This window comes from Triticum urartu, chromosome 7A (genome assembly GCF_056163025.1).
Source record: "Triticum urartu cultivar PI428250 chromosome 7A, HENAU_Tu73, whole genome shotgun sequence".
Lineage (NCBI taxonomy): Eukaryota > Viridiplantae > Streptophyta > Magnoliopsida > Poales > Poaceae > Triticum > Triticum urartu.
In genome coordinates, this window is record NC_141879.1 from 699260255 (window position 1) to 699284949 (window position 24695).

Consider the following 24695-nt stretch of genomic DNA (forward strand, 5'->3'; position numbering starts at 1 on the left):
AACAGCCCAAAGTAGGCCAACACAGGTTTACTTACAACCGAGCAAAGATAAGTAAAAATAAATAGCATGGCTATACAGAGAAACACTTCAGAAAAGTAGAACCGAAGAAACTAAGCAGACAAGAGCAGCTTTGAAACAAGGCTAAACACAGAGAGAAAAACCTCTCCATTCCCATGATTGCTTGGGTGGAGCACCGCAAGAAACAAAGAACATCCATTCATGGCTTTTCCTCTATGAGTTTCGCGGCGGCGCGTCGCTCATTCACCAAGCTCGAAACAAGGGTCCCGGCAACAGTGACCTCCACCTTGCAGAAACCAAGATCATAGGTGGCATTGCTCATGCCGGCCCTCTTCGGCGTGCTCGCGCAACGACAGCAGCACCGCCATCATCATCGTCTTCTTTTCCACCAGTATGAGAGGAGGCCACCACGGAGACCATCAGCTCCTCCTCCCCCTTGAGGTCCACCGACACGACGCGCCTTGAGAGGTCGATCGCACCGGTCGAAGGGCTGATCGGCATCTTCCCGTCTCGGGAGTCGAGCAGCAGCAACTCTCCTTCCCTCACGGTGGTGACCCTGGCGACGACGTGGCCCCGAAGACCCTCCGGCCACACCCCGTTGATTACCCAGACACCAACGATGATCGCCTCGACCGAGGGGGTCAGCGGCGCGTAGGCGATCTCGATCGTGCACCGGTTGCAGAGGATGCCCGAGCGGATCCCGAAGGCCAGTAGCTCGTCCTCTTTAGAGTCCGTCTTGCTCTTCGCTTTCAGCTGGAACTCGATCGTGATCGGGTCGATGATCACGATCGCGCGCGTCAGGCCTGTCAGCGGCAGATAGGGATCCTGCAATGAAAGTAGTACTCCCTCTTTTTCGGTTTATAGGGCTTATCTTAAAATTTTAATTTTTCCATTTTATAAGGCTCAATTTGGTTGTTCCCCATCACATGTTCAGACTTCAAAGTGCATTAATCATTGCATGCAAGTATTAAGAGAAAAATTACCAATGCATGTGAGGGAGTCCTGGATTAGGGGGTGTCCGGATGGCCGGACTATACCTTCAGCCGGACTCCTGGACTATGAAGATACAAGATTGAAGACTTCGTCCCATGTCCGGAAGGGACTTTCCTTGGCGTGGAAGGCAAGCTTGGCGATACGGATATTCAGATCTCCTACCATTGTAACCGACTCTATGTAACCCTAACCCTATCCGGTGTCTATATAAACCGGAGGGTTTTAGTCCGTAGGACAACATACACATCAACAATCATACCATAGGCTAGCTTCTAGGGTTTAGCCTCTCTGATCTCGTGGTAGATCTACTCTTGTACTACCCATATCATCGATATTAATCAAGCAGGACGTAGGGTTTTACCTCCATCGAGAGGGCCCGGACCTGGGTAAAACTTCGTGTCCCTTGCTCCCTGTTACCATCCGGCCTAGACGCACAGTTCGGGACCCCCTACCCGAGATCCGCCGGTTTTGACACCGACATTGGTGCTTTCATTGAGAGTTCCTTTGTGTCGTCGCCGTCAGGCTCGATGGCCCCAACGATCTTCAACAGCGATGCAATCCAGGGTGAGACCTTCCTCTCCAGACAGATCTTCGTCTTCGGCGGCTTCGCACTGCGGGATAATTCACTTGGCCATTTGGAGCAGATCGAAAGCTACGCCCCTGGCCGTCAGGTCAGATTCGGAAGTTTAAACTACACGGCTGACATCCGCGGGGACTTGATCTTCGACGGATTCGAGCCACTGCCGAGCGCGCCACACTGTCCCGACGAGCATGATCTAGCTCTGCCGCCGAACAGTGCCCTGGAGGCCGCACCCGCATCGGCTCCGATCCTTGATTCAAAGCCAACTGCGCCGATCGAGGATGGGCGGTTGGATGCCGCCTCGGGGGCTGCGATCCCAATGGCGATTGAGCCGAACACCAGCCCCGTACTCTGCGAGACTCGTGACTCCAAGGAGCCGGACTCCTCTCCGGACTCCGAACACTCCGCGCCCCTGCCAATCGAATTCGATTGGGCGCCGATCATGGAGTTCACTGACACGGACATCTTTCAGCACTCGCCTTTTGGCGATATTCTGAAGTCACTGAAGTCTCTCTCTTTATCAGGAGAGCCCTGGCCGAACTGCGGCCAGCAGGGTTGGGATTTGGACGATGAAGAAATTCAAAGCCCACCCACCACCCACTTTGTAGCCACTGTCAACGACTTAACCGACATGCTCGACTTCGACTCCGAAGACATCGACGGTATGGACGCCGGCGAAGGAGATGATGAAGAACCAGCGCCTACTAGGCCCTGGAAAGCCACCTCGTCATATGACATATACATGGTGGACACCCCAAAAAAGGGAGATGGCGATGGAACAGCAGAGGATGACCCCTCCAAGAAACAGCCTAAGCGCCGGCGTCAGCGGCGCCGCTCAAAATCCCGCCAAAACAAACACGGCGATTCCAGCACGGGAGATAATAATACTCCGGAAAGCGCCAAAGAAAACCTCCTCCAGCAAGATTTAGCACAGGAGGATGGAGAAACCAGCCCTCATGAGAGAGCGGCAGACAGAGAGGTCGAGGACGATAATTATATACCTCCCTCCGAAGACGAGGCAAGTCTCGACAACGACGAATTCGTCGTGCCAGAGGATCCTGTCGAACAAAAGCGTTTTCAACGCAGACTTATGGCCACGGCAAGAAGCCTCAAGAAAAAACAGCAACAGCTTAGAGCTGATCAAGATTTGCTAGTCGACAGATGGACCGAAGTCCTTGCGGCCGAAGAGCATAAACTCGAATGCCCTCCAAGAGCTACCCAAAGCGCAGGTTGCTACCCCAATTAGAGGAGGAAGCACTTGATGCGGTCGACCGGCCACCTCGTGGCCGCGACAGAGAGGCCTCCCGGCCCTCCACACAAGCCGCACCCCGTACCAAGGCACGGGAATATGCGTCGGACTTACGAGATATGTTGGAGGACAAGGCTAGACAAACAAGATCGATCTACGGATCGCGTGGGCGCTCCACGGCTCGAGACGGCATCCGTCACGCCGGCCACAAATTCGGCATGGCCGAACACAGTAGACAAGGCTCACTGGAGCTACGTCATGATATAGCCCAGTACAGAGGCGCCGCACACCCACTCTGCTTCACAGACGAAATAATGGATCATCAAATCTCCGAGGGTTTCAAACCTGTAAACATCGAATCATATGATGGCACAACAGATCCTGCGGTATGGATTGAGGATTATCTCCTTCATATCCACATGGCCCGCGGCGATGATTTCCACGCCATCAAATACCTCCCACTCAAGCTTAAAGGACCAGCTCGGCATTGGCTTAACAGCTTGCCAACAGGATCAATCAGTTGTTGGGAGGACCTGGAAGCCGCATTCCTCGACAATTTCCAGGGCACTTATGTGCGACCCCCAGACGCCGATGACCTAAGTCACGTAATTCAGCAGCCAGATGAATCGGCCAGGCAATTCTGGACACGGTTCCTAACAAAGAAAAATCAAATAGTCGACTGTCCGGACGCCGAGGCCCTAGCAGCCTTCAAGCACAATATCCGTGACGAGTGGCTGGCTCGGCACCTTGGACAGGAAAAGCCGAAATCTATGGCAGCACTCATGACACTCATGACCCTCTTTTGCGCGGGAGAAGACAGCTGGCTTGCTCGTAGCAACACTATAACCAAGAACCCTGGTAATTCGGACACCAGGGACAGTAGTGGCAGGTCGCGTCGCAACAAGCAGAAGCGCCGCATTAACGGCGACAATGCAGATGATACGGCAGTTAATGCCGGATTCAGAGGCTCTAAATCCGGTCAGCGAAAAAAGCCATTCAAAAGGAATCCTAGGGGCCCGTCCAGTTTGGACCGAATACTCGACCGCTTATGCCAGATACATGGCACCCCCGAAAAGCTGGCCAATCACACCAACAGGGATTGTTGGGTGTTCAAGCAGGCAGGCAAGTTAAGCGCCGACAATGACGACAAGGGGCTGCATAGCGATGACGACGAGGAGCCCCGGCCGCCGAACAACAGTGGACAGAAGGGTTTTCCCCCACAAGTGCGGATGGTGAACATGATATACGCAACCCACATCCCCAAGAGGGAGCGGAAGCGCGCGTTAAGGGACGTATATGCGATAGAGCCAGTCGCCCCAAAGTTCAACCCATGGTCCTCCTGCCCGATCACCTTTGATCGAAGGGACCACCCCACTAGCACCCGTCATGGCGGATTCGCCGCATTGGTTCTAGACCCAATTATTGACGGATTTCATCTCACTAGAGTCCTTATGGACGGCGGCAGCAGCCTGAACCTGCTTTACTAGGATACTGTGCGGAAAATGGGCATAGATCCCTCGAGGATTAAGCCCACCAAAACGACCTTTAAGGGCGTAATACCAGGTGTAGAGGCCAACTGTACAGGCTCAGTCACACTTGAAGTGGTCTTCGGATCTCCGGATAATTTCTGAAGCAAGGAGTTAATCTTCGACATAGTCCCGTTTCGCAGTGGCTATCACGCACTGCTCGGGTGAACCGCATCAATGCGGTACCGCATTACGCATACCTTAAGCTCAAGATGTCAGGCCCTCGAGGAGTAATTACGGTCAATGGAAACATAGAACGCTCCCTCCGAACGGAGGAGCACACGGCGGTCCTTGCGGTAGAAGTACAAAGCAGCCTCTCCAGGCAGTTCTCCAGTCCGGCCAGTAACGACCGAACACCGTCAAGCGCGCCCGGATTAACCTACAACAAGACCGCCTGGCTTCTATTGTCTATGCGGTAATGTTATTTACATATTCTTTACTTACCTCAAAGCCTGTTAAAAGGCTTGTACAAGCTTCAGTCAGTCCGCTCTTGGCGGACTGAACCTTCTGTACCACCGCACTCATAATAGTACGGTGCCCCTCATCGATGGAGGCGCCTTGGAGCGCCTCCAACATATTGTCCGGCGCCTCCGGTTGGACGGAGGTCACCGGCACGGCGGGCCTGCTCCTCTTGGAAGGAGGTCGCCCGCCGGACTCTGGAACCTTTGAAGGTTCCGGAGCGGTGTCCGGCCTAGGGCCGGACTTGGAGCCCTGGGGGGTTTCGTCCCCTTTACTCCTGGAGTCCGGGAGGTTGCCTTGCGGCGCCTTCAGGACCACCTCCTCCCGGATTGGAACCTGTTGGGACAACACTTTGGTGTCGTCCGTAGGGCGGGGGGAGGAAGCCGTCGGCAGCGAGTTCACGTCCGACGAGTCCAGTGAGCCGCTCGACGACGCGTCGAGCCGGTCTTTGGGTAGGTTGCATAAACATATTCGACATAAGGGAAAGCTGTGCAATAAACGAATACTATGAAATCACTCCGGTATACGGATACTTACGATTTCGCCAGGGGCTTGGCCCTGGGCGGCCACTCCTCTTCACCGTCGTCGGCGTTAGTGGAATAGTCCGGAGGAGGGGTTCTCCCCTTCTTGGACCCTTCGGCCTCCCCAGTTGGGACGGCCTTCCTTTTCTTCCCTTCCCCCGCTGGAGGGGGAGGGGTCTCTTCTTCCTACTCCTCATCTTCGTGGGAGGAGTGCATCTGGGATTCGTCGGATGATGAATCCGACACCTCCGGGCGTCGGGCACTCTTTCGAGTCCCCGCGGCCTTCTTCTTGGCCTTCTTCTCCGGCACCACATAGGGTGCCGGAACCAGCAGCTTCGCCAATTGAGCGTCCGCTGGGCCTTCAGGCAAAGGAGCCGGACAGTTGATCTGTCCGGACGTCACCTGCCAATCCTGTCAAAGGAAAGGGAGCTTAGATCCCACATGGAGTCAAACTATGAAACACTGATACCCTGTAAAAGGAAAAAAGCAGCTTACCGCAAGAGCGTGACGCTACGCACTGAATCCGCGATCCTTAGTAGCGGATGCGGGAGCAACGGCGCCCTTGAAAAGCACCTTCCAGGCATCTTCGTACGTCGTGTCGAAGAGCCTGCTCAAAGTTTGGTGCCGCGCCGGGTCGAACTCCCACAGGTTGAAGGCCCGTTGTTGGCACGGGAGGATCAAGCGGGTGAGCATAACCTGGACTACGTTGACAAGTTTGAGCTTCTTGTCCACCAGGGTTTTGATGCATGTTTGGAGTCCGGTCAGCTCTCCTTTTTTACCCCACGACAGGCTGGTCTCCTTCCCCAACATAATATGCCCTAGAGGCAATAATAATGTTATTATTTTATTTCCTTATATCATGATAAATGTTTATTATTCATGCTAGAATTGTATTATCCGGAAACATAATACTTGTGTGAATACATAGACAAACCAAACGTCACTAGTATGCCTCTACTTGACTAGCTCATTAATCAAAGATGGTTATGTTTCCTAACCATAGACATGTGTTGTCATTTGATTAACGGGATCACATTATTAGGAGAATGATGTGATTGACATGACCCATTCCATTAGCTTAGCACCCGATCGTTTAGTATGTTGCTATTGCTTTCTTCATGACTTACACATGTTCCTATGACTATGAGATTATGAAACTCCCGTTTGCCGGAGGAACACTTTGTGTGCGACCAAACGTCACAACGTAACTGGGTGATTATAAAGGAGCTCTACAGGTGTCTCCAAAGGTACATGTTGGGTTGGCGTATTTCGAGATTAGGATTTGTCACTCCGATTGTCGGAGAGGTATCTCTGGGCCCTCTCGGTAATGCACATCACATAAGCCTTGCAAGCATTTCAACTAATGAGTTAGTTGCGAGATGATGTATTATGAAACAAGTAAAGAGACTTGCCGGTAACGAGATTTAACTAGGTATTGAGATACCGACGATCGAATCTCGGGCAAGTAAAATACCGATGACAAAGGGAACAACGTATGTTGTTATGCGGTCTGACCGATAAAGATCTTCGTAGAATATGTAGGAGCCAATATGAGCATCCAGGTTCCGCTATTGGTTATTGATTGGAGACGTGTCTCGGTCATTTCTACATTGTTCTCGAACCCGTAGGGTCCGCACGCTTAAGGTTTCGATGATAGTTATATTATGAGTTTATGAGTTTTGATGTACCAAAGTTAGTTCGGAGTCCCGGATGTGATCACGGACATAACGAGGAGTCTCGAAATGGTCGAGACATAAAGATTGATATATTAGACGGCTATATTCGGACACCGGAAGTGTTCCGGATGATTTCGGAGAAAACCGGAGAGCCGGAGGGTTACCGGAACCCTACCCGGAGAAGTAATGGGCCATACTCCTACTAGGAGGAGGACTCCTCCTGGCGCGCCAATAGGGGCCGGCCGGCCTCCTCCCCTTGCTCCTTTATATACGGGGGCAGGGGGCACCCCTAGACACACAAGTTGATCCACGTGATCATATTCTTAGCCGTGTGCGGTGCCCTCTTCCACCATAATCCTCGATAATATTGTAGCGGTGCTTAGGCGAAGCCCTGCGACGGTAGTACATCAAGATCATCACCACGCCGTCGTGCTGACGGAACTCTACCCCGACACTTTGCTGGATCGGAGTCCGGGGATCGTCATCGAGCTGAACGTGTGCTAAAACTCAGAGGTGCCGTAGTTTCGGTGCTTGATCGGTCGGGCCGTGAAGACGTACGACTACATCAACCGCGTTGTGCTAACGCTTCCGCTGTCGGTCTACAAGGGTACGTAGATCACACTCTCCCCTCTCGTTGCTATGCATCACCATAATCTTGCGTGTGCGTAGGAAAATTTTGAAATTACTACGTTCCCCAACATTTGCCTGGTCTATGGAGAAGTAGAATAGCAGGGGAGTGCCATGTGATGGACTGAAGAATCCTCATTCTGGTTTATCGGTGCTACTTGTGAGTTGCATTAGGTTTTTCCCCAAAGAGGAAGGGTGAAGCAATATAGTAGCGATAAGTATTTCCCTCAGTGAGAACCAAGGTTTATCGAACCAGTAGGAGTACCAAGCAAGATCACGTAAGCAACAACTGCAAACAAGAAACAAACACTTGCACCTAACGCGGGCAGGAGAGTTGTCAATCCCCTTAACTCGTTACTTGCAAGAATTAAAACTGATAAAAGTAAAGGGTAAACGGTAACGGTGGTAGAAATTGCAAGTTGTCGAAAACTAAACAAATTAAAGTAAAAGTAAATTGCAACAAGGTAAACTAGGGTTTTAGTAAATATGATAAAGGTAGACCATGGGGCCATAGGTTCACTAGAGGCTTCTCTCTCGAAGAAACTTAAAGCATAAGGTGGGTAAACAAATCACTGTTGGGCAATTGACAGAATTGCGCATAGTTATGATCTCATTCAAGGCAATGGTCATGTATATAGGCATCACGTCCGAGACAAGTTGACCGAATGATTCTGCACCTACTACTATTACTCCACGTTGAGAGCTCTTCTATGCTTGCCTCTCTAGGTATAAAGTTCATGACAAACAGAATAATGCATGAAGAATTCCACGAGGATGCTTTGGCGGGCATTCCTGGAACTACACAAGGCACCAACAACCTGAAACATGATTTGGTACTATAACTACGATGTAGAACACATTTTTTATTACCATACACATTGCTCTAATTATCTGTGCACTCCAGGTTTTCCTACCTACAAACACTTTAAACGTCCACATGTTCCTTGTGGTCGTAAACCCTAGAAGGAAGGAGATTCAGGTTCTTGATTCACTTTTCCACTTTATGGTACACAGAGAAGTAAATAACATGGTGAGAATTTTAACATCTTTAATTACAACAAAGGATTTAACATCATACATAAGTATTAATCGTAAGCAACTTCTCATCCTATGGACTTGCAGATACGTGGGATGGAGGCACATTTGAGAGCAGCGATGCGAATCAATGGAATACAAAGCAATGCATGGGTAGACATTAATGTGACCCAATGGCTAGTAACGCTTGTTACCGTGCCAAAAGCCGATGACACGCTAGTCAACAATATTAGCTTTTGTTTTTATTTTTCATTGTTAATACGTGAAATGCTGCTAACAGAATAAAATGTTGCAGTTCTTGTTGTGCACTCTACATGCCGAAGAACAATGAATTCTTTACGGAAGAAGAACTGGCATTGCAATATAACCAAGTACGTAGAGTAACACATAAAATTCAGTCAAATTCAATCATTTTTTTAAACTTACGGAACGATAGTAACATATCCTCCCCTGCAGGCCTACATCGATAAATTCAGAAGAGAGCTACCTGTTGTGCTTGTCGATTCACCCTACAACAAATTGAAATACAGGAAAAGGTTCAAGATGTACCATGCTAGCCTATCGGATGCAGCTGCGGTTGAAGATGATGAAGATGCAAGCAGTTAGTCCAACAGTGGTTCATTCTTACATGTGGAGTGTACACTTGGCTATAAAGCGATAGAGTAGGGTGTGGTTGGGTTTTAGTCCCGAAGAAGGTTTCCTAGCCGTGTTGTTCTTAGACCATTGCGGATGACTCAAGTTGTAAAAGTTCAATAATAGTGGTTCCAATACTTTGCTTGAAATAATTTGGTCTCCACGGGAGCTCATAGAAATCTATATTTGCTTTTTACAACCATGTGACAGTTACAGTGCCTGGACAAGATTCAGACCAATTACAGTGCACGAGCAACCCTAGGAATAATGGATTATGATTTGTTTATTTTCATAATTTTCGGTCGCTAATTGCAAGTGATGTGGCAGATTGAGCACAAACAAGTTTGAACAAGATGTGCTCTGACATACGAGAGAAAAAGGTACGAGCACGAGCATAGCCTCACGACAAAAGGTAAAATACTGCATGAGTCAACACTCAATCCCAGCTATCCCAGGAAATGGCACAACCAATGTTTCGTAGGCAGGCAGCAAAGCCAATAAAAGAGAGCATAGGATAACAAGAGTAAAGCACGTACCAAAGAGGGCCTCTGCTGGTGCTGCAACGACCATGGTGTGGCATGGCAGGGGCGTGCGCTGAATTGAAGGGATCTCGGGGTCAGTAGGCACCTTCAGGACCACAACAGGGTGACCATAGTATATCCATCTTGTTTCAGGGAATCACATAGCATGTTGTGTCATAGCCCTGCAAAATAGAGAAAAAATTGCTACTTGTAATCACCTTGTCAAATGTGTCCAGTTAACAAACGTTGCACATAACGAAACACGGAAGAATGAAATGCAACATTTTCAAGAATCCAATGCTCATTCCTTTCTCTTTGTTTTTGCGAGGACCATTCCTCTCTCGTTAACAAGGCTAAAACATCATAATAAGAATTTACACTAATCTTCAAATGGTGGATATCCCCTGTCAATCTAAAAAAAGTTATAAAGCACATGCCAAGTCTGTTGACCCCAGTCTAGCAATTGCACATGAACAAGCGAGCATCGTAAATATTGAGCAACATAAGTTATGAATTGTTTATAGTACATTCGAAAATTAATAATTATCATCTCTTCCTATCTCCAAATCCAACGTCTCACCTATCAGCCAAATTGAAAGAACAAAGCTTGAATTAAATGTATAAGTGTACATATGCAACAATCAAACATTCGTAGATCTTGCCGTGATGTGGATGAGGTCGCACGAACGTGGCTGGCCGTCGAGGCCGGACGGCTTCATCCAGTCCCGCGGTACCCTGCCAGGAGAGAGAACATGATCCATCTAGATGCCCAACCACCTTGCCTTCGGAGGAGATGCATGGCCAGATCAAGTTGCGGCCATGGCGGAGGGGTGAGCTAGAGGATGCAAACAACCATGTGGGGAGTGGGAAAGAGGTAGCGACTCACCCCGTGGCTATAGGCACCCACATAGAGGACCGGGAGGTGGGATGGCGGCGAATCTTCGCCGGCGACCGCCGCGGGGTGGGCAGCCAGCCTCCTCTCGTGTTCTTCGGTGAAAAGGAGGTGCGAGAGCGTGAGGGAATTGGGGTGGAGGGAGGGAGGGGGCGCGACACGTGGCTCGATCTTGCCAGCGAGGGATGAGACCCTACCGCCGGCGAGGAGTAAAACCCTAGCGAACTGGATAAAAATCAAACCAAAAATACCCCTGAAATTTGTACTAAGAATACTCTCGAAATATTTGAGAGGGAAAATCTGATCAGTTCGAAATATTTTTTCTTTTGAAAAAGCACTTCGGGCTCTGTTATAATATACGTGACATCAGCATATTGCATTGGATCTGGACCGTCGAATCCGCTCCAACGGACGGTCCATATAGACCGGATGCACTATAAAAGGACTCTTTGAACCACTGTTATTTGGTCTACATTCTCGAAGAAAAACGAAATTCTCGAGGAGAAACTTCTCACCCTAGTAGCACAGCGCGCGCGTACTGGCCCGCCCGGTACATATATCCAACTACGACAGCTACGGGTCGTGTACCGACGAGGAAACAACAGTGTGTACACTTCTTGGTACGTGTCCCGTAGAGTAAATAAACACATAAACTGAAGAAACTTTTTTTTCGAAAAAGAATGTTTGGAAAGCTAGGAGCACCACAAAACCGGGAGCTGGATCAGGTGCCTGGTCCAAAGGAACTGGACCGCGAAACATTCGAACCACACGCGCTTGCACACGATGCTTCCCCGGCGGCCGGCGACCGGCGGAGGGTCGGGCAGCTTGACCTGTACGGTGTCCGCGAGCGTATCCATCGAAAGCTACATCAAGAAGGACAAGCGAGACCAACGGAGTCTTCATTCTCTGGAGCCAATGAGTCTCGGGTCTTAATTAATTAAGTAGGGAGTTCAGGCGGCCTTCCCATATGCCGGCCATGCAAGTGCCGGAGCAGAGCACCGGGCCCGTGAACCTGCTGATGAGCCCCGGCCGGGCTTCGCCGCCGCCCACCTCCCCGCAGCCGCGCCACGGGAGGCTGGTCACCGTGCTGAGCATCGACGGCGGCGGCGTGCGCGGGATCATCCCCGGCACCATCCTCGCTTTCCTCGAAAAAAAGCTTCAGGTAACCTTTTTCATACTTACAGAGTATCAACCTGCCTGCTCTTGCATGTATCCAGTTTTTCATATAGCATGTATGGTGGTGTAACGAGCTGTTGGGGGAGAGTGGCGATGGTATGGACGGGCTCGCGCGCTCCTGATAGCTGGACGAACGATTGAACGACGCGTTGCAGACTGTATTCAATGCGATGATATGGAAACAGGCCGAGTACGCCCGTGAAAACGGTGGAGTACGTGCAACTAACGACCGACGATTATGCTGTTCCATTGGCACTGGTTTGTCCGCACGGTACAGAACAGTGTCCGTCAGCTGCGCCACTATTGATTAGATTATGCTACAACTCTCTAGTTGTTCACCTGGATGATTGGTCAACCTTGTGTTTGCTTCTATTATTGGTACAGGGAGATTGTTTTTCAAACAACCAAATAATTCAAAAAGTATATCTATATGTTCTCCGTCTCATGCAAATGCTATCTACCAATTTGTAGGGAAAAGGACAAAACATTTTTTGTGGAAAAAAAACAAAAAGAACGCCAACGGTCACCACAAAATGTCACACTAAATTTGTTTGAGAAAAGTATAGTTTTCGTCTCTCAACTCTTGGTGAAATCTAGATTTAGTCCCTCAACTTTAAAACCGGGCAACTTGCACCCCCAACTACCGAAACCGGACAAGGTTCGTCCCTGGACTCGGTTTTGACCCATGCTCACTCATATTCTTGTAAAGTTTTTTATATCCGTGAACTTTTTGAAATTCACATACACTTTTCAAATCCGCATATTTTTTTTAGAAAAATAATCATACTTTTTTCAAATCAGCGAACTATTCTGAAATTCACGTACTTTTTCAAATCCATCATTTTTTAACATTTACGTACCTTTTTTTCTAAATCCCCGTATTTTCCCAAGTTTATGTAATTTTATCAAATCCAAGTTTTTTTCAAAGCCATGAACTGTTTTTGAAATCCGCATACTTATTTCAAATCCACATGTTTCCAAAGTCCGCATTTTTTTCAAATCCGTGTTCCTTTTATAATCCATGAACTTTGTTTGAAATTCACGTACTTGTTTCAAGTTGAAATAAGTTTTGAAATCCACATATTTTTGCGTAAAAGAAGTCCATGTCCACGTACTTTTTTCAAGTCCGCATAAAATTTTGAAATTCATGAACTCTTTCAAAAAAGTGTAATCGAATATGAAAAGCTACATCAATTTTTTAAAATTAAATGAACTTTCAAAAAATGCGCATATTTGAAAAAGTACATGAACTTGGAAAAAGTACGCAGATTTAAAAAAATTACACAAATTTTTAAAAGGTTCACGTATTTGAAAAAAGTAACCGAATCTGAAAATATTACGTGGACTTGGAAAAGGTAGGCAAATTTGAGTCGAAACGGTCAAAACAGGGGTGGGACAGCACGAAAACCGGTCAACACCGTGAGCAGGGATGAATCTTGTATGGTTTCAGAAGTTAATGGTGCAAGTTGTCCGGTTTTGGAGTTGAGGGACCAAGTCTAGACTTCGCCAAGAATTGAAAGATGAAAAATATACTTTTCTTAATTTGTTTTCTTCACCGCGAAACACTGCTGCTCCATTTTGCATCAAAAAATTTGTGGATGCTTGCACCACTAATGCGGAATTTATTGAAACCATTCAGATCATTTTTTTAACCCTTAACACATGAGCCAAAACGCCATAAGGAAGGGATTTGCTCGGTCTGTGCCGCTGCGTTGTCACGTTCTTATAGAAACACTTACTGCCGCCTTGTAATCTCTCTTTACCCGTGTTGACATACTATATCTGCTAAAAACAATCTTCCTGACTAAATTAAAAACATGGCCACTAATACGTTGGCAGTAGTTGATATACTATTTGAACTTCAACCAAACACTTCCTCAAACTACCCCTGGTACGAGTATAAAATAAAAAATAAAAATGACGGGAGCCCATTAAGCCCAGCATTAGGCATGCCGTTGGTGGGTCCCAAAACGTTTTCTTAAACTCTGATGTTCCCCTAATCACCCAGACCGTAGAATAGTCTATTCATGCCTCCGGGCTGGGGCCGTTTCCATACTCCGGTACATATTGGTGCCAAACAATGAACAACGGCCTGCAGGAAACACCGTGGTCACCGCTTAAACATCCGCAACCTCAATCGGTTCTCACGGCGTCTCCTGCCGTCGCGTACGCGCATTAAATATTCCCTTATACGCCAGGTGTACCATCACACGTCCTGTATCTATATGTGAACGAACGCCTTGCGATACCGTGAGCGCGCGAGCTCATCCACGCCAATGGATTTTCGGCTGTTGGGGTGCGTAGGAGTTTGATGGGTCGGACGTGAGGATCGCGGATACTTCGACGTGGTCACCGGTGCTTATACGCCAGGTGTACCATCACACGTCCTGTATCTATATGTGAACGAACGCCTTGCGATACCGTGAGCGCGCGAGCTCATCCACGCCAATGGATTTTCGGCTGTTGGGGTGCGTAGGAGTTTGATGGGTCGGACGTGAGGATCGCGGATACTTCGACGTGGTCACCGGGACGAGCACCGGAGGCCTGGTCGCCGCCATGCTCACCGCGCCCAATGCCGAGGGCCGCCCACTCTTCGCCGCCAAGGACATCAACAAGTTCTACCTCGAGCACTGCCCGAATATCTTCCCTGCCGTCTGGTGAGGATTATATACTGTATAATTCACCGTCTCACACGTACAACGAAATCACTCTCGAATGGGCAATATTACTATGTCATCAGCATAAGCTCAGGTACCAAAGCTGTACCTGAGCTTATGCTGATTGCATAATAACATTAAAAACCTGAATGTCGTGTTAACAATTTTCAATGAAATTAGGGGTGGGTTTCTGACCCTTCACAGGCTCACACACATCCAGCAGCAGCAAAAACTCGTTGCCCTTCGGCTAAGCTATGCACTTCTGACGCTAAACTGAAGATGGTGTTAATAGCTCGTTATTTCCCGCTATACCAAGAGTACTTATGAGCTATACACAATCTGTTGTGCAGCAAAGGACCTCTGGGCTTGTTCAAGAGCATGATGGGACCCAAGTACAACGGCCAGCACTTGCACTCAATCCTGAAGGAGCTGCTCGGCGACACGCGAGTCAGTCAGACACTCAAGAGCATCGTCGTCATCCCCACTTTCGACATCAAGCTCCTTCAGCCTACGATCTTCTCAACCTACGACGTACGCAGAAGGACATAAACACGTGCATCTGCATAAACGACATGTCATCCACTCGGCCTACCTAACTATACACATGAAACAAAATCTGTACGTGCAGGCCAGGTGGGATGTCTCCAAGGATGCTCTTCTATCGGACGTCTGCATCAGTACGTCTGCCGCGCCGACCTACCTTCCCGGGCACCATTTCGAGACCAAGGACAAAAACGGTAAGACCCGGGCCTTCAACCTCATCGACGGGGGCGTCGCCGCTAACAATCCGGTACGCTGCCCAAATTAGGCTTAAGATGTATACCAGTTGACTTCTGTGATGTTGATACATTTCTCACTAACTTACATGGATGTGCGCAGACCCTTGTGGCCATGACCCACGTAAGCAAGCAGATCCTAATGAAAAACCGACACTTTTTCCCTGTCAAGCCGGCCGAGTACGGCAAGTTCATGGTCCTTTCGTTGGGCACTGGCACCGCCAAGGTCGAAGAGAAGTTCGATGCTGCCAAGTGCAGCAAGTGGGGCCTTCTCGGGTGGCTCTACAAAGGGGGCATGCTATGGCCGGTTTAGCTAGGCTCATCGGATAATCTTAGCCCATAAGTTATCTTAGATTAATTTTTATGCAAGTTATTTAGATTATAAATATAGGCTGTAAGACTCTGTTTGGAATCAAGCAATAAGAAGATTATTATCTCTATTGCCCGGCTCCCAGAGGAGCCGGAACCCTAGCCGCCTTTAACCCTAGCCGCCGCCGCCATCTCCCTCCTCTTCCACGACAGCGCCCAACCGCCGGCGCGGCCGCTCATCGCCTCGCCCATCTCCCTCCTTCCCCTACTGCTTACGCCCCAGGCCTGGTAGGGTACAAGTTCCTACCAATTTGGTAATCAGAGACCAAGTTCCGATCATGTCGCTGTCACCACCACCGCCGGCGCTTTCCAGGGGATCCACCGCGCCGATGACGACGGCGCCGTCCCTCACCGCGCCGATGACGCCGGCGCCGTCCCTTATCGCGCCGACGACGTCCGCCACCGGATCAACCACGCTGGCGGGCCCCGTCTCCATCGCGACCCCGGCCGCGCCGTCCTCCACAATTCCTCCTACGCCACAGCCGTCCGCCGTCTTCACACCGGAGCAGGTCACGGCCACCCTGCGGGACCTCGTCACCGCCGTCCAGAGCCTCTACTTGCAACAGCAGCAATACGCGGCCGGGCCCTACATGCCCCTGCCGACGGCGCCCCCTGCCGCCTACGGCCACACGCCGTGGCCGTTCCAGGGCGTCTCTCCGTACGGCGCGCCCCTCTGGCCCTTGGCGCCGACGCCGTCCTCGGGCCCCTGGCCGCTACAGCAGATGCCGCAGGCGGCGGCCACCGGACCGCTGCAGCTGTTCTCCGTGCCAACCTGCACCGGGCAGCCCCTGCTGCCGTTTCCAGCGGGACACCCCGGCGGGACTACGCCGACCGCGGCCCCTCTGTGGTACTTGCAGCCACCCCCTCCCGCGGCCACTGACGCCCCCGCGCACCCCCCGCAACCAACGCTCCAACCACCGGCACCGCCCTGCCTAGCTCGGGGGCACCTGAAGGAAATATGCCCTAGAGGCAATAATAAAGTTATTATTTATTTCCTTATTTCATGATAAATGTTTATTATTCATGCTAGAATTGTATTAACCGGAAACATAATACATGTGTGAATACATAGACAAACAGAGTGTCACTAGTATGCCTCTACTTGACTAGCTCGTTAATCAAAGATGGTTATGTTTCCTAACCATAGACAAAGAGTTGTTTTGATTAACGGGATCACATCATTAGGAGAATGATGTGATTGACTTGACTCATTCCGTTAGCTTAGCACTCGATCGTTTAGTATGTTGCTATTGCTTTCTTCATGACTTATACATGTTCCTATGACTATGAGATTATGCAACTCCCGTTTACCGGAGGAACACTCTGTGTGCTACCAAACGTCACAACGTAACTGGGTGATTATAAAGGAGCTCTACAGGTGTCTCCAAAGGTACATGTTGGGTTGGCGTATTTCGAGATTAGGATTTGTCACTCCGATTGTCGGAGAGGTATCTCTGGGCCCTCTCAGTAATGCACATCACCTAAGCCTTGCAAGCAATGCAACTAAATGAGTTAGTTGTGAGATGATGTATTACGGAACGAGTAAAGAGACTTGCCGGTAACGAGATTGAACTAGGTATTGATATACCGACGATCGAATCTCGGGCAAGTAACATACCGATGACAAAGGGAACAACGTATGTTGTTATGCGGTCTGACCGATAAAAATCTTCGTAGAATATGTGGGAGCCAATATGAGCATCCGGGTTCCGCTATTGGTTATTGACCGGAGACATGTCTCGGTCATGTCTACATTGTTCTCGAACCCGTAGGGTCCGCACGCTTAAGGTTTCGATGACAGTTATATTATGAGTTTATGAGTTTTGATGTACCGAAGTTGGTTCGGAGTCCCGGATATGACCGCGGACATAATGAGGAGTCTCGAAATGGTCGAGACATAAAGATTGATATATTGGACGGCTATATTCGGACACCGGAAGTGTTCCGGGGAAGTTTCGGATAAAACCGAAGTACCAGGGGGTTACAGGAACCCCCCGGGGGTTAATGGGCCTCATGGGCCTAAAGTGGAGAAGAGGAGGGGCTGCCAGGGCAGGCCGCGCCCCCCTCCCCCTAGTCCGAATTGGACAAGGAGGGAGGGGCGGCGCCCCCCCTTTCCTTCCTCTCCTCTCTCCCTTCCTTCCCCCTCTCCTACTTGGACAAGGAAAGGGAGGGGAGTCCTACTCCCGGTAGGAGTAGGACTCCTCCTGCGCGCCTCCTACTAGGGCCGGCCGCACCCCCCCTTGGCTCCTTTATATACGGAGGCAGGAGGCACCCCTAGACACACAAGTTGATCCACGTGATCGTTTTCTTAGCCGTGTGCGGTGCCCCCATCCACCATAATCCTCGATAATATTGTAATGGTGCTTAGGCGAAGCCCTGCGACAGTTGAACATCAAGATCGTCACCACGCCGTCGTGCTGACGGAACTCTTCCCCGACACTTTGTTGGATCGGAGTCCGGGGATCGTCATCGAGCTGAACGTGTGCTGAAACTCGGAGGCGCCGTAGTTTCGGTGCTTGGATCGGTCGGATCGTGAAGACGTACGACTACATCAACCGCGTTGATATAACGCTTCCGCTGTCGATCTACAAGGGTACGTAGATCACACTCTCCCCTCGTTGCTATGCATCACCATGATCTTGGGTGTGCGTAGGAATTTTTTTGAAATTACTATGTTCCCCAACAGTGGAATCCGAGCCTAGGTTTTATGTGTTGATGTTATATGCACGAGTAGAACAGAAGTGAGTTGTGGGCGATATAAGTCATACTGCTTACCAGCATGTCATACTTTGGTTCGGCGGTATTGTTGGACGAAGCAGCCCAGACCGACATTACGCGTACGCTTACGCGAGACCGGTTCTCCCGACGTGCTTTGCACAAAGGTGGCTAGCGGGTGTCAGTTTCTCCAACTTTAGTTGAACCGAGTGTGGCTATGCCCGGTCCTTGCGAAGGTTAAAACATCACCAACTTGAAAAACTATCGTTGTGATTTTGATGCGTAGGTAAGATTGGTTCTTGCTTAAGCCCGTAGCAGCCACGTAAAACTTGCAACAACAAAGTAGAGGACGTCTAACTTGTTTTTGCAGGGCATGTTGTGATGTGATATGGTCAAGACATGATACTAAATTTTATTGTATGAGATGATCATGTTTTGTAACCGAGTTATCGGCAACTGGCAGGAGCCAGATGGTTGTCGCTTTATTGTATGCAATGCAACTGCGCTGTAATGCTTTACTTTATCACTAAGCGGTAGCGATAGTCGTGGAAGCATAAGACAACGATGCTACGATGGTGATCAAGGTGGCGCGCCGGTGACGATGGTGATCATGACGGTACTTCGGAGATGGAGATCACAAGTACAAGAAGATGATGGCCATATCATATCACTTATATTGATTGCATGTGATGTTTATCTTTTATGCATCTTATCTTGCTTTGATTGACGGTAGCATTATAAGATGATCTCTCACTAAATTTCAAGATAAAAGTGTTCTCCCTGAGTATGCACCGTTGCCAAAGTTCGTCGTGCCCAGACACCACGTGATGATCGGGTGTGATAAGCTCTACGTCCATCTACAACGGGTGCAAGCCAGTTTTGCACACGCAGAATACTTAGGTTAAACTTGACGAGCCTAGCATATGCAGATATGGCCTCGGAACACTGAGACCGAAAGGTCGAGCGTGAATCATATAGTAGATATGATCAACATAGCGATGTTCACCATTGAAAACTACTCCATTTCACATGATGATCGGTTATGGTTTAGTTGATTTGGATCACGTAATCACTTAGAAGATTAGAGGGATGTCTTTCTAAGTGGGAGTTCTTAAGTAATATGACTAATTGAACTTAAATTTATCATGAACTTAGTACCTGATAGTATCTTGCTTGTTTATGTTTGATTGTAGATAGATGGCCCGTGCTGTTGTTCCGTTGAATTTTAATGCGTTCCTTGAGAAAGCAAAGTTGAAAGATGATGGTAGCAATTACACGGACTGGGTCCGTAACTTGAGGATTATCCTCATTGCTACACAGAAGAATTACGTCCTGGAAGCACCGCTGGGTGCCAGGCCTGCTGCTGGAGCAACAGCAGATGTTATGAACGTCTGGCAGAGCAAAGCTGATGACTACTCGATAGTTCAGTGTGCCATGCTTTACGGCTTAGAATCGGGACTTCAACGACGTTTTGAACGTCATGGAGCATATGAGATGTTCCAGGAGTTGAAGTTAATATTTCAAGCAAATGCCCGGATTGAGAGATATGAAGTCTCCAATAAGTTCTATAGCTGCAAGATGGAGGAGAACAGTTCTGTCAGTGAGCATATACTCAAAATGTCTGGGTATAATAATCACTTGATTCAATTGGGAGTTAATCTTCCAGATGATTGCGTCATTGACAGAATTCTCCAATCACTGCCACCTAGCTACAAGAGCTTCGTGATGAACTATAATATGCAAGGGATGAATAAGACTATTCCCGAGCTCTTCGCAATGCTAAAAGCTGCGGAGGTAGAAATCAAAAAGGAGCATCAAGTGTTGATGGTCAACAAGACCACTGGTTTCAAGAAAAAGGGCAAGGGGAAGAAGAAGGGGAACTTCAAAAAAAACAGCAAGCAAGTTGCTGCTCAAGAGAAGAAACCCAAATCTGGACCTACGCCTGAAACTGAGTGCTTCTACTGCAAGCAGACTGGTCACTGGAAGCGGAACTGTCCGAAGTATTTGGCGGATAAGAAGGATGGCAAGGTGAACAAAGGTATATGTGATATACATGTTATTGATGTGTACCTTACTAGAGCTCGCAGTAGCACCTGGGTATTTGATACTGGTTCTGTTGCTAATATTTGCAACTCGAAACAGGGACTACGAATTAAGCAAACACTGGCGAAGGACGAGGTGACGATGCGCGTGGGAAATGGTTCCAAAGTCGATGTGATCGCGGTCGGCACGCTACCTCTACATCTACCATCGGAATTAGTATTAGACCTAAATAATTGTTATTTGGTGCCAGCGTTGAGCATGAACATTATATCTGGATCTTGTTTGATGCGAGACGGTTATTCATTTAAATTAGAGAATAATGGTTGTTCTATTTATATGAGTAATATCTTTTATGGTCATGCACCCTTGAAGAATGGTCTATTTTTGATGAATCTCGATAGCACTGATACACATATTCATAATGTTGAAGCCAAAAGATGCAGAGTTGATAATGATAGTGCAACTTATTTGTGGCACTGCCGTTTGGGTCATATCGGTGTAAAACGCATGAAGAAACTCCATACTGATGGACTTTTGGAACCACTTGATTATGAATCACTTGGTACTTGCAAACCGTGCCTCATGGGCAAGATGACTAAAACACCGTTCTCCGGTACTATGGAGAGAGCAACAGATTTGTTGGAAATCATACATACAGATGTTTGTGGTCCAATGAATGTTGAAGCTCGTGGCGGATATCATTATTTTCTCACCTTCACAGATGATTTAAGCAAATATGGGTATATCTACTTAATGACACATAAGTCTGAAACATTTGAAAAGTTCAAAGAATTTCAGAGTGAAGTTGAAAATCATCGCAACAAGAAAATAAAGTTTCTACGATCTGATTGTGGAGGAGAATAATTGAGTTACGAGTTTGGTCTACATTTGAAACAATGCGGAATAGTTTCGCAACTCACGCCACCAGGAACACCACAACGTAATGGTGTGTCCGAACGTCGTAATCGTACTTTACTAGATATGGTGCGATCTATGATGTCTCTTACAGATTTACCGCTATCGTTTTGGGGTTATACTCTAGAGACAGCCGCATTCACGTTAAATAGGGCACCACCAAAATCCGTTGAGACGACGCCTTATGAACTTTGGTTTGGCAAGAAACCAAAGTTGCCGTTTCTAAAAGTTTGGGGCTGCGATGCTTATGTGAAGAAACTTCAACCTGATAAGCTCGAACCCAAATTGGAGAAATGTGTCTTCATAGGATACCCAAAAGAGACTGTTGGGTACACCTTCTATCACAGACCCGAAGGCAAGACATTTGTCGCTAAGAATGGATGCTTTCTGGAGAAGGAGTTTCTCTCGAAAGAAGTGAGTGGGAGGAAAGTAGAACTTGATGAGGTAACTGTACCTGCTCCCTTATTGGAAAGTAGTACATCACAGAAACAGGTTTCTGTAACACCTACACCAATTAGTGAGGAAGCTAATGATAATGATCATGAAACTTCAGAACAAGTTACTACTGAACCTCGTAGATCAACCAGAGTAAGATCCGCACCAGTGTGGTACGGTAATCCTATTCTGGAAGTCATGCTACTAGATCATGATGAACCTACGAACTATGAAAAAGCGATGGTGAGCCCAAATTCCACAAAATGGCTCGAAGCCATGAAATCTAAGATGGGATCCATGCATGAAAACAAAGTATGGACTTTGGTTGACTTGCCCAATGATCGGCAAGCAATTGAGAATAAATGGATCTTCAAGAAGAAGACTGACACTGACGGTAATGTTACTGTCTACAAAGCTCGACTTGTCGCAAAAGGTTTTCGACAAGTTCAAGGGATTGACTACGATGAGACCTTCTCACCCGTAGCGATGCTTAAGTCTGTCCGAATCATGTTAGCAATTGCCGCATTTTATGATTATGAAATTTGGCAAATGGATGTCAAAACTGCATTCCTAAATGGATTTCTGGAAGAAGAGTTGTATATGATGCAGCCGGAAGGTTTTATCGATCCAAAGGGAGCTAACAAAGTGTGCAAGCTCCAGCGATCCATTTATGGACTGGTGCAAGCCTCTCAGAGTTGGAATAACCGCTTTGATAGTGTGATCAAAGCATTTGGTTTTGTACAGACTTTTGGAGAAGCCTGTATTTACAAGAAAGTGAGTGGGAGCTCTGTAGCATTTCTGATATTATATGTAGATGACATATTACTAATCGGAAATGATATAGAATTTCTGGATAGCATAAAGGGACACTTGAATAAGAGTTTTTCAATGAAAGACCTCGGTGAAGCTGCTTACATATTAGGCATTAAGATCTATAGAGATAGATCAAGACGCTTAATTGGACTTTCACAAAGCACATACCTTGACAAAATTTTGAAAAAGTTCAAAATGGATCCAGATTCATAATTTCATACGCTTAATTGGTCTCACCGACCAGCCTCCCGATTCATCAGGTCCGGTTCCCGCCCTCCCCGTCGCCACTTCCAGCGTGGGCGGCTGGGTCTTCGCCATCGCCGTTCTACACCACGGCTCCGGAGCAACCGACCCCGTTTCCGCAGTTCGGCGGGCCATCCAGCTCCGCGGGTCCCTACCCGAAGTACTTCGACCAGGCGCCACCTGCCTCGCTGCTTCGCACCTCTGAGCCAGCTCGACACGGCGCTCCGACCCAGACACCGCCATGGTTTGCCAAGATCGACTTCGCCACCTATGACGGCACGGAGGACCCCCTCAACTGGCTCAACCAATGCGACCAGTTCTTTCGCGGGCAGCGCACCCTCGCGTCGGAGCGTACCTGGCTCGCCTCGTATCACCTCCGCGGCGCAGCACAGACCTAGTATTACGCCCTCGAGCAGGACGAGGGTGCCATGCCCCCTTGGGAGCGCTTCTGCGAGCTCTGCCTCCTTCGCTTTGGGCCTCCGGTTCGCGGGAGCCGCCTGGCGGAGCTCGGCCGCCTTCCCTTCACCTCCACGGTGCATGACTACCCGACCGTTTCCAGGCCCTGGCATGCCATGCGTCGGGTGTGATGGCGCAGCAGCGGGCTGACCTCTTTGTCGGTGGACTTCCGGATCACATCCGCATGGACGTGGAGCTTCGGGGACCCCAGGATCTCCAGTCGGCCATGTACTACGCCCGCGCTTTCGAGCGCCGCGCGGTGGCCATCCAGCAGGAATCACCATCCCGGACCGCTGGGTCGCTACCCGGGCTGGATTCCGCACAGGGTCGGCCTGCACAGGCTTCTGCGGCACCCCTCGCCTTGACCGCGGCGCGCCCGTTCCGCCGGCTCACCTCAGCCGAGCTACTCGAGCGTCGCCGCCAAGGGTTGTGCTTCAACTGCGACGAGCCCTACACGCCCGGCCATGCTTGCCCGCGACTCTTCTACCTGGAGGTTGCAGACTACATTCCGGAGGACGCCGTCGCCGCCGACCTGGCTGCCCCAGCTGTCGAGAAGGTGTTTGACGCTGGTTGATCACCTCAAGGAGTTCCGCAAGCGCTTCCCCACCTTACAGCTCGAGGACGAGCTGTTTGTGCAGGCGGGGAGAAGTGTTATGGCCGGTTTAGCTAGGCCCACCGGGCAATCTTAGCCCACAAGTTATCTTAGATTAATTCTTATGCAAGTTATCTAGGTTATAAATATAGGCTGTAAGACTCTGTTTGGAATCAAGCAATAAGAAGATTATTATCTCTATTGCCCGGCTCCCAGAGGAGCCGGAACCCTAGCCGCCGCCGCCATCTCCCTCCTCTTCCGCGACGGCGCCCAACCGCCGGTGCGGCCGCTCATCGCCTCGCCCAGCTCCCTCCTTCCCCTACTGCTTACGCCCCAGGCCTGGTAGGGTACAAGTTCCTACCAGGGCACCACGCCGATCATAGACAGCTTCAGCCAAGCCAGCGCCGATCTCGTCGATATCCAGGCATTCGTGCTCTTCCAGGCGCTACACTGCCACTACGATAGGCGCTACCTCCGGATCCAGGACGATGAGCTCACGGGTGAAACGGCCTCCGTCGACGTGTCCACGACGGAGAACCTCAAAAGGCTCATCGATGTCGGCAAGGCATTGTTAAAGAGGCAGGTGTGCAAGGTGAACATCGAGACAGGCAAGAACGAGCCCGACCTAGAGAGGGGCACTAACGTGGAGGAACTGACCCATTTCGCCCGCGTGTTGTCGGAAGAGCGCAAAGCCAGATCGACTTGCGGAGGTGGTTTTGAAACTTAGATATGACTCTATGGATATTCACCGATGTTCGAATTTGATGACCTACGC

The 24695-nt window shown here is 49.1% G+C and overlaps 2 protein-coding genes and 2 pseudogenes across 2 annotated transcripts; 3 read left to right on the forward strand and 1 right to left on the reverse strand.

Moving 5' to 3' along the window:
- Nucleotides 1–110: 110 nt before the first annotated feature.
- Nucleotides 111–11587, reverse strand: LOC147961740 (uncharacterized; annotated as a pseudogene).
- On the forward strand, nucleotides 11562–15779 carry LOC125519370 (patatin-like protein 2). Its single transcript, XM_087533925.1, has 5 exons — nucleotides 11562–11892; nucleotides 14400–14563; nucleotides 14914–15094; nucleotides 15192–15353; nucleotides 15443–15779. The coding sequence occupies exons 1-5, from the start codon at nucleotides 11698–11700 to the stop codon at nucleotides 15650–15652; spliced, it is 912 nt and encodes a 303-aa protein (XP_087390051.1). The 5' UTR covers nucleotides 11562–11697; the 3' UTR covers nucleotides 15653–15779.
- Nucleotides 15780–15921: 142 nt separating this feature from the next.
- On the forward strand, nucleotides 15922–20889 carry LOC147961741 (uncharacterized). Its single transcript, XM_087534585.1, has 2 exons — nucleotides 15922–20461; nucleotides 20566–20889. The coding sequence occupies exons 1-2, from the start codon at nucleotides 19621–19623 to the stop codon at nucleotides 20577–20579; spliced, it is 855 nt and encodes a 284-aa protein (XP_087390711.1). The 5' UTR covers nucleotides 15922–19620; the 3' UTR covers nucleotides 20580–20889.
- Nucleotides 20890–23189: 2300 nt separating this feature from the next.
- LOC147961742 (uncharacterized) lies at nucleotides 23190–24023 on the forward strand (annotated as a pseudogene).
- Nucleotides 24024–24695: the final 672 nt, after the last annotated feature.